The following is a 12,436-nucleotide window of genomic DNA, read 5'->3' on the forward strand; positions in this document are numbered from 1 at the left end:
TGGGTAAAGTTAAGGAATAGGTACAATAGGCACGCTAGGGGGGATGAGTGGGAGTGGGGGGGAGGAGGATTCATCTTAGTGTAAGCTTGCATGTAGTGGTTGAAGGCAGCTGGTACTATGGCAGGGCTTGCCAGATGCAGGAGGGCTAGGGGCTAGAGAATGACATGGTGACAAAATTCATCACCGTTCCCATCCCCGCGGATAACCGCGGGAAATAATCCCATGTCATTTTCTAGTGTCTATTTCAACCTCGGTCCTTCTACACCAGCATTCTTCAAACCCAAGCTTGCAGGTCAGTGGTTGTGGCCATTCATACTCTGATTCTTCCCTCTTTCCTTAAAGAATGACATGAAGATGGTTTCCCGCGGTTATCCGCGAGGATGGGAACGGTGATGAATTTTGTCACCATGTCATTCTCTAGCCCCTAGCCCTCCTTTATCTGGCAAGCCCTGCCATAGTACCAGCTGCCTTCAACCACTACATGCAAGCTTACACTAAGATGAATCCTCCTCCCCCCCCCCACTCCCACTCATCCCCCCTAGCGTGCCTATTGTACCTATTCCTTAACTTTACCCAAACCCATGGTCTCAATTTTTTGCCAGTGTGATATGTACCAAGCATTTACAGAAGAAAGGGCTGAGAGGGTGCTCTATGCTACACGGATCCTACTTCCCATTGCCTTGCATTCTCTGCCCTCCACTTGCCTGCCTCATTTTTAAAAAAATATGTGGTTAGACCACATCCCCCTCCACACCTCAATAGCGGGAAGGCCCAACATCCTCACATCACATTATGGCCAGCCAAAGTAGGCAGAGCCCCCTCTGACCTCTTAAAGTAGACAAACACAAAGACACTTAGGCCCATATGCTCAAAACTCACCATGCTTTTAAACGATCAACGCTAAACCAGTTTGAACAGGTTTAGCGTTGAAGTATTTCAGCTATCGATGCCCAAAGTGGTTTCTAGCAACCTCAGAAAACCATATGTAATGTAATGTAATGTAATTTATTTCTTATATACCGCTAATACGTTAGGTTCTAAGCGGTTTACAGAAAATATACATTAAAATTATAAATAAGAAATATATTACAATAAGCACTCTGATCGATGCCCAGATGATGTACAAAATGAAGGGCCAGTTTTTAACACTCCAAAATCTCCGAGTTGGTGGCGATAGTGTTAAAAAACTGCAGGGTTTTTTTTTTTAAATTTTTTAATGGAATGGGCATATATATTGTGTGTGTATTACACAAAGACAATATCTGTCCCCATTAAAAAAAATTTTAAAAAAAAGTAATGCCAAGACTCCATCCCCCACTCCCAAACTAAAAAAAAAAAAAAAATCATCAATTTGGCAGGAGGGATGCCCACTCCCTCCTGCCTTGGCCACCCGATCCCCCCCCCCCATGAAGATCAGCAGGAGGAATGCCCACTCTGAATGGGTCAGATGCCCAAGGCCCCTCCTTCTGGGGTGCCATCGTGGGGGGTGGTCTTGGCACTTTTTTTTTTAATGTGCACAAATGATGTCAGTGTGTAACACACACACACACACATCTGTGCCCATTAAAAAACAAAACAAAATGAAACCCTACTCTTTCTGCCCCAAACAGCTGTGCAGGAGGCAGCTGCTTCAGGGCTTCCTTTGCCGCTCAGCTGTTCGGGCTTCCTCTGCTGGCTCTGCGTAAGTGTCAGTCGCTTTCTCCAAAGATTGATCGGATGGGATTATGGTGGACCTCCATGAAACTCTTTTGCACGCAAAATAGTTTCAACATCAGTCGCCATTTTCAAAATCAGACAATTTACCGGCACCACAGCGGTCTATAAGATTTTAACAGTGGTTTTAGAGCTTCCAGCCCTTAGTCCCATAGCTCTCAATTTTCCCCTTCATAGTGAATGCAAACAAAATTATTCCCACCAGCATCTGTTTATTTTCTAGTTCTGCAAAAACCCCATTGTAAAGTTACCAATAACAACGTCTACATTCCACCAACCGTATCCCTAGCACATTCTGCACTGATCTTGCGAGGATCACAGCTCTTGAAAGCTAAGCACAAACCTGTTAAATCAGTCCCAACACAAAAGGTGGCTGGTATAAATTCCTTATTGACCATTATTTGAACATCTCTTCAGAGTCCATAAATGTCACTGAGCTGACCGTTTGTACCCGATGCCATATGTCGCTCTTGTTTTTCTATTGCTTTATGTTCAAGCTAATAAAAATTCTTATCTGAAGCAACGAGGCCATGCTCCCAGGCTCTGGCATTCCTTCTCTGCTCCATCAGTCTTGGGATAGGTTCCTCGCAGCTATAAACAACCTTGTGTTAAGTTTAGATGAAGGGAGTGGCTGGGGGGCTGCTTGGAAGAGAGATTCCTGGGGTGAAAGGTTTGAGCTGTCCACAGAGGATAGCATGAAGGTTTGTTACTACACGTCTGAGGACGTAGAGCCCATGGGTGGGGCTTCTATAAGTTGCAGTACCATAGGTGGCATTCATGCTATAAAATGGCACCTCATCAATCAAAGATAAGTGAGCTATTTTAATTAGAAATGTGCTAATGTAATGAACTTTTGGATTCCTTCCTCCTTCTGAGTTTTTGGATTATATTTTAATATGTATGTTTTAGTGTTATCTAATTACTGAATGTGATTGAATTTATATTGTAATTTTGAATAGTGGATTCTCTTGATTGTACTTTTTTGATCAGATGTGAATCTATTTGATTTTATATATTTTTTCTCTCAGGGTTGTTTTGTTTGTTTATACCTCATTTTAAGCTACAAAAGGAGTGCATTTAGTGCTAATTCTATAACGGATTAAGGCAGGGTTTCTTAACCGATGTGGGAAGGGGTGCAGAGAAGGGTTTTTGAGGCAATTAATTGAAAACGTTTCTAGACAGAGTGAAGGACAGTTATTGGTGTATTACTGTATAATTTTAGCAACCTGTTAGCCAACAGTTAGTAACATATGGAGTTGCCAGTATGTGTTAGGAAGGGGGGTCCGATGACTGAAACGGGCGCAGGAAGCAAAAAAGGTTAAAGATCCCGTTGCTTAAGGGCTCATCTCCACTGGTGCAGAATATTAGCACTAAGGCACACCTACTAATCACAGGTCAGTGGTCTCAAACTCGCGGCCTGCCAGGTACTATTTTGAGGCCCTTGGTATGTTTATCATAATCACAAAAGTAAAATAAAACAGTTTCTTGATCAAATGTGTCTTTAGCTATACATTACAATAATATTATTAAGACTTAGCCAAAAGGAAAGATTTATAAACTAGAAAAAGTTTTACCTCATGCAAAACTGTAATTTCTTTAATAAAACAAACTATTTTTTTTGAGGCTCTACAAATCCAAAATGTGGCCCTGCAAAGGGTTTGAGTTTGAAACCGTTCGATCGGTAGGGGGCATGTCAAAAATCGCCCCCAATTGCACGCAGACCTTTAGTGAATTTGTCGGCCTGGCTATAATCGGACACGATCTCAGGTTAGTGAATCTAGCCCCATGTCCGATGTGTCCAAACACTGCTGTGTGCATTGAGTAGCACTATGAAAACGATAAATAGAAGGGGAGAGGGGGGGGATGAGATTTAATTAATCCTTTCTGCCAATTAATTATCCCCACACCCAATTCACATCCTGCAAATCCCTCCCTTTACTTCTGTGTCTCTCCTTCCCTGGTGTGAGATAATAGAAAAACATACCATACCAGTGCATCAAGGCAGAGTTGTTATCTAGAAGGGCTGAAGCACTGCTGGGTTAGGACTAAGGTGTACTGGCAGAACTGAGAGTACATAATAATAATAACTTTATTCTTCTATACCGCCACAATCTTGCGACTTCTAGGCGGTTTACAATCAAGAGTGCTGGACATTCAGCGAAATACAATAAGTAGATATTCAGAGGAAATACAGAGATCAGAGACCTCAGGAGGCAATAGGATAGAAATATAATTTGCTGAGCGAAAATGCAATATGTACATTTTAGTAGGTAATGTCTGACAGAAGAACATAAGAAGTTGCCTCCACTAGGTCAGACCAGAGGTCCATCGCGCCCAGCAGTCCGCTCCTGCGGCGACCCATCAGGTCCATGACCTGTATGGTGATCCTCGTCTAAAACCCTTTAATCCCCCTTTATCCTTCTATCTATACCCTTTCATAATCCTATCCCTACCTCTATCTGTATCCCTCAATCCCCGTGTCCTTCAGGAATTTATCCAATCCTTCTTTGAAACCCCGGAAGCGCATTCCAGGTGCCCACACCCTCTGGGTAAAAAATAATTTGTCCCTGTCCCCTTTCAGCTTCTCGAGTGCCCCCTTGTTCTTGTGGTTCCCAATAGGCTGAAGAATCTGTCCCTATCTACCTTCTCTATGCCTTTCAAGTCTCTATCATGTTTCCCCTGAGTCTCCGCTTCTCCAGGGAGAAGAGCCCCAGCCGTTCCAACCCGTCTGCGTATGAAAGGTTTTCAATACCTTTAATCATTTTTGTCGCTCTTCTCTGAACCCTCTCAAGTATCGCCATGTCCTTCTTAAGTTACAGTGACCAATACTGGACACAGTACTCCAGGTGCAGGCGCACCATCGCACGATACAGCGGCATGATGACTTCCTTCGTCCTGGTTGTAATACCCTTCTTAATAATACCCAACATTCTGCTTGCTTTCTTCGAGGCTGCTGCGCATCAAGTTTCAAGTTTATTAGGTGACTTGATTAATCGCTTAATCCAATTTCTAAGCAATGTACACATTAAAATTTACATTTGTTAGGGGACAATACAATACATACAAATACTTAAATAAGACTAAATTGAACTCAATTTAACATATTCTAAACATTGGGTAAGGGGGGATGAAATACAATTCATATAGTAAAGAAGAAACATTAAAGGAAAAATACAAAAGGGTAATAAATATCAAAGGAAAAATAAAGTAAAGTGGAGTAATAAGATAATAAAATTAGGTTGTAAATGCATCTTTAAAAAGGAAAGTTTTTAAGTTACTTTTAAATTTCCCAAATTCCTTCTCCTCCCTTAAAGAAATAGGGAGGGCATTCCAAGTCTGTGGTGCTGTACATGAAAAAAATAAATTGTCGTCTTGTGTTAATAATTTTCAGTGAGGGAATAGACAGTAAGTTTTGTTCGTTAGATCTTAAAATTCTCCTTGCAGAATATGGAATAAGTAACTTAAATAAAAATGCAGGGGTCATATTGTATAGGGTTTTAAAGATGATTATACACAGTTTATAAGTAATTCTATGAATGACTGGGAGCCAGTGAGCATTTTTGAGAAGTGGTGTTACATGGTCAAATTTTTTAGACTTGGTTATTAGTTTAATTGATGTATTTTGAATAATTTGTAACCGTTTAATTTCATATAACGCAATTCCTTTAAATAAAGAATTGCAATAGTCGATTTTAGACATCACCAAAGAGTGAATCAGTAAATTAAGTGATTTAGGACATAGAAATTTAGAGATGGAGCGAATTTTACGTAACCTATAAAAGGTAGTTTTCACAATGTTACTAATGTGGTCATGGAAATTAAGCTTATTATCGAAGATTACCCCTAAAATTTTAATATTTTTGACTAATTGCAGGGGAACGTTTTGAATTGCAATAGGAGTAACAAGAGGGAAACTATCCTTCCAAGGAAAAAGCATGACATTAGTTTTTTTAATATTGAGAGCCAATCTGTTTTTATCCAGCCAATGATGAATTAGGTCAAGTTTTTCATTAATAGCCGAAATTTCAATTATATTATTTTTATTTAGAGGATGCAATAGCTGTATGTCATCAGCATAGGCAAAAACATGAAAGCCTATATGGCATAATGTCATTAGTGGTGCAAGAAAGATATTGAAAAGCAAAGGTGAAAGAATAGATCCTTGGGGAACCCCATGTGTAATCTGTGAGGGCTTGGATGAAGATTCATTAAAAAGAACTGTGGATGTGCGATCACTGAAATAAGATGTAAACCAAGCGAGAACTTCATCTGTAATCCCAATAGATTGGAGTCTGTTAAGGAGTAATTGATGATCAATCGTATCAAACGCTGCTGAGAGATCAATAGAAGTTAACAGCACCGATTGATGATGATCTAAGAAATATTGAATAGAAGTTGTCATGCCAATTAAGGAGTGTTCCGTGTTATGGTGCTGTCTAAAACCGGTTTGATTCGGATGTAATACGTTAGTTTTTTCTACAAACTCTGAAATTTGGTTGAAAACAATTTTTTCTGTTAATTTTGCCAAAAATGGGATGTTAGATATTGGTCTATAATTGGAAAGGTCATCGTGACCAATATTTTTATCTTTAATAGTAGGGTGGATATATGACTTTTTCCAATCCAGGGGCACAGTATGTTGGTTTAAACTTTCGGTAATTAATGTATGGATTAAAGGTCCAAAGATGTCAAAATATTGTTTAAGAATTAAAGGTGGTATTTGATCAGCTTTAGAACCTTTGATATTCAGAGTTTTTAGAGTAAGTTCAATCTCATTTAAGCTAGGTATTTTGAATTTTGAGCATTTAGAGGATAGTGAATCTGGGTTAACCTGTTCAGAATCTATTGAAAGTAGTAAATTATTTTTGAATGATTTCCTAATATTAATAATTTTTTCAATAAAACAGTCGGCAAGTTCTTGGGCTGTGGGAACTATATTACTTGATTCACATTGTTTTTTGTTATTCGGTGTTATATTATTGAGGATGGTATAAAGAATAGAAGGATTTTTAGCTTTTAATATTTTATCGGAATAGTATTTCATTTTGGTCTGATTTATTTTTGCTTTATAGAATTTCGAATGTTCACTGTATGTTAGAAAATTGTTTTGGGTTTTATTTTTCCTCCACATTCGTTCAAGAGATCTTAGTTGTTTTTTAAGAAGTAAGAGATCTGCAGTAAACCAAGGGTTACGGATTTTACGAGCAGAGATGATTTTATTTCGTATTGGAGCAAGCTTATTTATGGTAGCTTGAATGGCCTTGTTCCACATGTTGGTCAAATCATCTATTGAATTAGTGACCGATTCAGAGAAATCTAATTTAAGTGTTGCTTGTATTGACTCAGATGCAAGTTCTTTAAAATTCGTAACGGAAATTGTTTGTTGCTTAGTGTTGGGTTTAATATACGGGTTAGTATAGGCTAATGAAATCAGATAATGATCTGACCATGGAACTGAAAGGCAACAATTTAGAGAGAAGTTGTTTATATCAGATGTTGTTATTAGGGCTGTGTCAATAGTATGACCGGCTTGATGTGTTGGTTGTGTTATTAATGAACATAGGTCTAATTGGTTAATATAAGAAAGAAAGCATTGTGCCGTTGACTTCATTGTTGTATCCACCAGCATACCCAAGTCTTTTTCAAGGTTACTTTCCCCTAGTACTAATCCCCCCATTCTTTAGCTGAACATCGGGTTCTTTTTCCCTATATGCATGACCTTGCATTTCTCTATATTGAAGTTCATTTGCCATTTTTTTTGCCCACTCCTCCAGTTTGTTTCGGTCCCTTTGTAGGTCTTCACATTCTTCCGCTGTTTTAACCCTGCTACAGAGTTTAGTGTCATCCGCAAATTTTATAACATCACACTGGGTGGGGAGACAGCAGTCCTAGCACTAGAAGAGGATAAGGAGTTTCAGAACAGGACCCAGGTGCACTTGGCAAGCTTACTCCTCTGACAGAAGCAGACAATAAAAACTATTGCTCGCAAAAATGGAATAAGCCAAACTTATGGGACGTTTAATGAGAAGTGGGGAAACCCGGCAGGGAGGGCAGGAAAACGATAAGGAGGTGGGAGGGAAATCAAGAAACACGCTTCCTAGGGAGAGAGGAAAGAAGTGTGTTAACAGGATGCAGCAAGATTGGCAGCAGTCACAGCATGCTCCCCAGCCTGGAACTGACTGGAACAGGTATAAACATTACTTTGGTTTCCTGTGGCTTTATTGGCAGCATTTGAAAGAGAGAGAGAGAGAAGGAAAAGTTTTAACATCTTGGTCTTCTTGCAGTTCCAGTCCATTAAATTCCAAAACCAGCAGTCCTCGTCTCCCAAACACCCCCCCCCTCCCTTTCAGGCACTGTCTAGGAGGGGCACCGCCCCACGTGGCAGCCTGTACGTTCTGATGCAATGGGAGGATTGGCAACTTCTGAAAAAGAGACTGTGCATACCAAAAAAAAACCCTCAAAACAAACAACTGACTTTATGGGGCAAGTCTGCATCTACACACGGTGCCAAAAATACCACCACCAAAAATAATGCATGAAAAGAAAAACCTTGGAATCCGGACATTTTAGAGCTGGGGTGTCAAAGTCCCTCCTCGAGGGCCGCAATCCATTCGGGATTTCAGGATTTCCCCAATGAATATGCATGAGCTCTATTTGCATGCACTGCTTTCATGGTATGTTAATAGATCTCATGCATATTCATGGGGGAAATCCTGAAAACCCGACTGGATTGCGGCCCTCGAGGAGGGACATTGACACCCCTGTTTTAGAGCGAATAGGACACTAAAGTATAATAGCTATTAAGCTGGACTGGGACACACAGAGAGGTCACCCTTCGGAAAGAAAGCTATGTTTTCTCCTTCCCCCATATATTTCCCCTTTTTTGCATCCCGTCACACACTTCGACACAATTGACCATTCACTCCTCATACAATGACTCAAAAAAAAAAAAATAGGAATCAAAGATACTGCATTAGACCATTCAACCATAGTAATCAAAGACAAAATCGCATCTGACCCCCTTCAACAGAACTAAGGTATTCCACAAGGATCGATTCTATCTCCTCTACTGTTTAACATCTTTACCCTCCTCTACTAACACTAGGACAATCCATAGGTTTTACAATGTACGCATATGCAGACGATATACAGATACTCCACCCCTTAGATCCAATGACCCAAATGCAATCAAAAACATCAATCAAAAACTAGAACAGATAAGCCTATGGTTTGATGAAAACATGTTATCCCTGAATGCATCTAAATCAAAAATAATGCTCTTTCCTTGTAAAGGCACACATTCCATATCAACACCACCTTATTTCAAGTCAATACCTGTGCAAACAGTCCATGCAGTAAAAACACTAGGTGTAACACTTGATGAAAAATTGAGTTATCATAATCAGATCAGTACTGTGGAACAAAGTCGCTTCCATCGCCTAAGAATGATCCGCTCTATCGCAAATTTATTAGAAGCTCATTTACTAAACATCCTTCTCCACTCTCTCATCATATCTAGACTAGACTATTGTAAATGCGCTCTACAAGGGAATCACTCAGAAAGAACGAAAGAAGATTACAGATAATACAAAATATGGCGATCAAACTATTAACCAAATCAAAAAAATACAACCATATAAAATCCCTTTACTAACATTCAAATCTAAAACCTCCAATAAACCAGAATTCAAACATAGATTAATAATTCCTTATACACTTCTCCCTCCGTATTTGCGGTTTCAGCTATCGCGGTTTCGATTATTCATGCTTTTTAGCTTGCTGGCTCCTCTCCCCCTCTCCCCCCCTACAAATTACATCAGCTTGCATAGAGAAATCGCTGATTCCAAGTGCTTACAGAGAAAATCGCCCGGCACTTTCATCACCGTGTTTTTTTATGCATGCACTGCTTTCATTGTATGCTAATAGATCTCATGTCTATTCATTGGGGAAATCCTGAAAACCCGACTGGATTGTGGCCCTCGAGGAGGGACTTTGACACCCCTTATTATATTATCCACTACAGCCCCTCAGTTATGGAACTCAATGCATACACACCTTCGATAAGTATCTAACATTGATCGATTTAAATCAAATTTAAAGACTTTTCTATTTAAAGATGCATTTGATTTATAGTATATGAAACCTGTTTCCATTTTTCTTTCAGAGATGTTAATTCCCCCCTTCTATTTGTATTACCCTTTTAGGTCTTCCTATCCTATTTTAAAACTGCATCCTCCCCCCCCTCCCGCCTACCTCCTGTAATTCTGTTAGTCCATAGTGCCCATATAAATACAAATACTGTTTTTATATATAAAAGTGTTTGTATGTCCCCCTTTTGTTTTGTCTTTTTTTTTAGAAATTTTATTGTAAAATCGCTTAGAAATTTGATAAGCGGGAGATCAAATTTTAATAAAAGTTGGAAACTTTCTCCCCTTTAACTCCTATTCCCCCTCAACCCTCTCTAAGCGCCACCAATTAATCACCTGTAAACAGCCTCTCCCCTTCAAGTTTCTTTATCTTTGATAAAACGTCTATCACAGGGGTAGGGAACTCCGGTCCTCGAGAGCCATATTCCAGTCGAGTTTTCAGGATTTCCCCAATGAGATCTATTTGCATGCACCGCTTTCAATGCATATTCATTGGGGAAATCCTGAAAACCCGACTGGAATACGGCTCTCGAGGACTGGAGTTCCCTACCCCTGGTCTATCAAAACAAATGTCTAGACCAAGGGTCTCAAAGTCCCTCCTCGAGGGCCACAATCCAGTCAGGTTTTCAGGATTTCCCCAATGAATATGCATGAGATCTATTTGCATGCACTGCTTTCAATGCATATTCATTGGGGAAATCTTGAAAACCTGACTGGATTGCGGCCCTTGAGGAGGGACTTTGAGATCCTTGGTCTAGAGACGGTGTACAATATAAAAGATTATGAGACAGTTAAAATAAGTAAATAAAAGCAATATTTTATCATATATTAAGAAAAATATATTAGATGGATTCTGATTAACCTACATGAGAGGGAGGGAGAGTAGGGGAGGGCAAGGATATTTAAAACAGTGGTTCCCAACCCTGTCCTGGAGGACCACCAGGCCAATCGTGTTTTCAGGCTAGCCCTAATGAATATGCATGAGCAGATTTGCTTGCCTGTCACTTCCATTATATGCAAATCTCTCTCATGCATATTCATTAGGACTAGCCTGAAAACCCGATTGGTCTAGTGGTCCTCCTGGACAGGGTTGGGAACCACCGATTTAAAATACATGGAAGTAAAATTAATTATAAAAAAAGGACGGGAAATGGGAAGTGGAAAAAACATTGGGAGAGGAATCATTTCAAAAGAAGTAATAGATGTTTCATAGCTTCCCGTGAATCGAGAGGCATCCCCCCTTCCTCTACGATTGCCAGCTATGCTAACCCCCCCTCCTCCCTCCTACTGAGCAAACTCCTGCAATGAATCCAGAGAGCGGATAGTTGCACTGTTTGGGCACCGCCAGCTGGAGCCAATCCCCTGCGCTCATCCCCACCCCCGCGCCCCCTAGCCGAGGCCAAGCCAATGACAGCAGCAGCAGCTCTTCAGCCAGGCAGCAGAGCGTTCCAGTCCCCGCTGTGGAGCCGCCCTCTCCTGGGTGCGGTGCGGGAGGGGGCGTGGCTCTTGGGGGGGGGGCGAAGGGGCCACCGCAGGGGGGTCTCGGCAGCCCGAACGTTCCAACGTGGCCGCCGCGTGCGCAGACAGACACACACACACGCGCGCACGCATGCAAGCGAGCGGCGGTCTCTTACTATCTCCACCAGCAGGATCGTCCCTTTCCTGGTCCTCACGTAGTTCTGAAAGCTTTCCATGTAGCCGGGGGTCTCCGCTCTCGCTGCCGACTCGGACATGCTGGCGGCGGGGCTAAGCGGGCACAAGGCTCGGAGCGGCGGCGGCGGCAGAGACTTGACAGTCGTCCGGCTGTCAGCGTGACGAGAAAGGCTGTGCCGAGCTACGGGGCTTGGTGGGGCGAGGTGCCCCGCCTCTGTGGTTCTGTCCCTTTAAGGAGCGAAGGGTGGGGACTTCTCCGAAGGGAAGAAATAAGAGACAGCCTCGGCCTTAAAAAAAAAAAAAAAAGTTTTTTTTAAAAAACACATGGTAAAGTTAAGACAGGAAAGCAATTAAAGATTAAGCTGGCTGGGGCCCTGCGTGGCAATGGACATGATCCTTTTCTCTGAAACGACCTGTCAAAAAAAACATTTTGCAGGGGGGGGGGGGGAAAGAAAAGAGTTGCAATGGCTCTCGGCGTTGGAAGCTGAATTAACCCAGCTCACCATATTTGGCAAAACGCTGGATTGTATCCAAAAGCCTTGTTCTGTGTCACATAACCTTTTATGCAGGGAATCCTAGTAACCAAAATCCAAAAACTAGAACTGCAGTTCCTGTTGGGTAAAAAAACAAAACAAAACCCGGGACTAGAATAGCTCCACTGGATCCGAGTTTCCAGGAGACTTTCCACAGTCTCTCTGGGCCTGTCAAAAGAAAGTCTGATAGCCTAGAAGTGGGTGTAGAAAAAGAGCAAAATGAAGTGAGTAGGGATAAGGGAGAGACAGCTTGCAGGGGATACATAAAGGCAAGAAACAGTACTCGGAAAAAGGAGAGAGGAAGGGACAGAGACAGACGATATGGGAAAAGAGAGAAAGCAGGAGAAGGGAGGAAGGCTGCAGAGAAAGGAAAAGACAAGGAGAGAGGGG

The 12,436-nt window shown here is 41.4% G+C and overlaps 1 protein-coding gene across 1 annotated transcript in view; it reads right to left on the minus strand.

Annotated features, from left to right (window-relative positions):
* Window positions 1-11,746, minus strand: part of PLP2 (proteolipid protein 2) — a 55,981-nt gene extending 44,235 nt beyond the window's left edge. The window contains exon 1 of the mRNA XM_033922138.1: window positions 11,495-11,746. Within this exon, the coding sequence (XP_033778029.1) occupies window positions 11,495-11,593 (99 nt within the window). The 5' untranslated portion in view covers window positions 11,594-11,746. The remainder of the gene's footprint in view (window positions 1-11,494) is intronic.
* Window positions 11,747-12,436: the final 690 nt, after the last annotated feature.

Source organism: Geotrypetes seraphini, chromosome 1 (genome assembly GCF_902459505.1).
Source record: "Geotrypetes seraphini chromosome 1, aGeoSer1.1, whole genome shotgun sequence".
Taxonomy (NCBI): domain Eukaryota; kingdom Metazoa; phylum Chordata; class Amphibia; order Gymnophiona; family Dermophiidae; genus Geotrypetes; species Geotrypetes seraphini.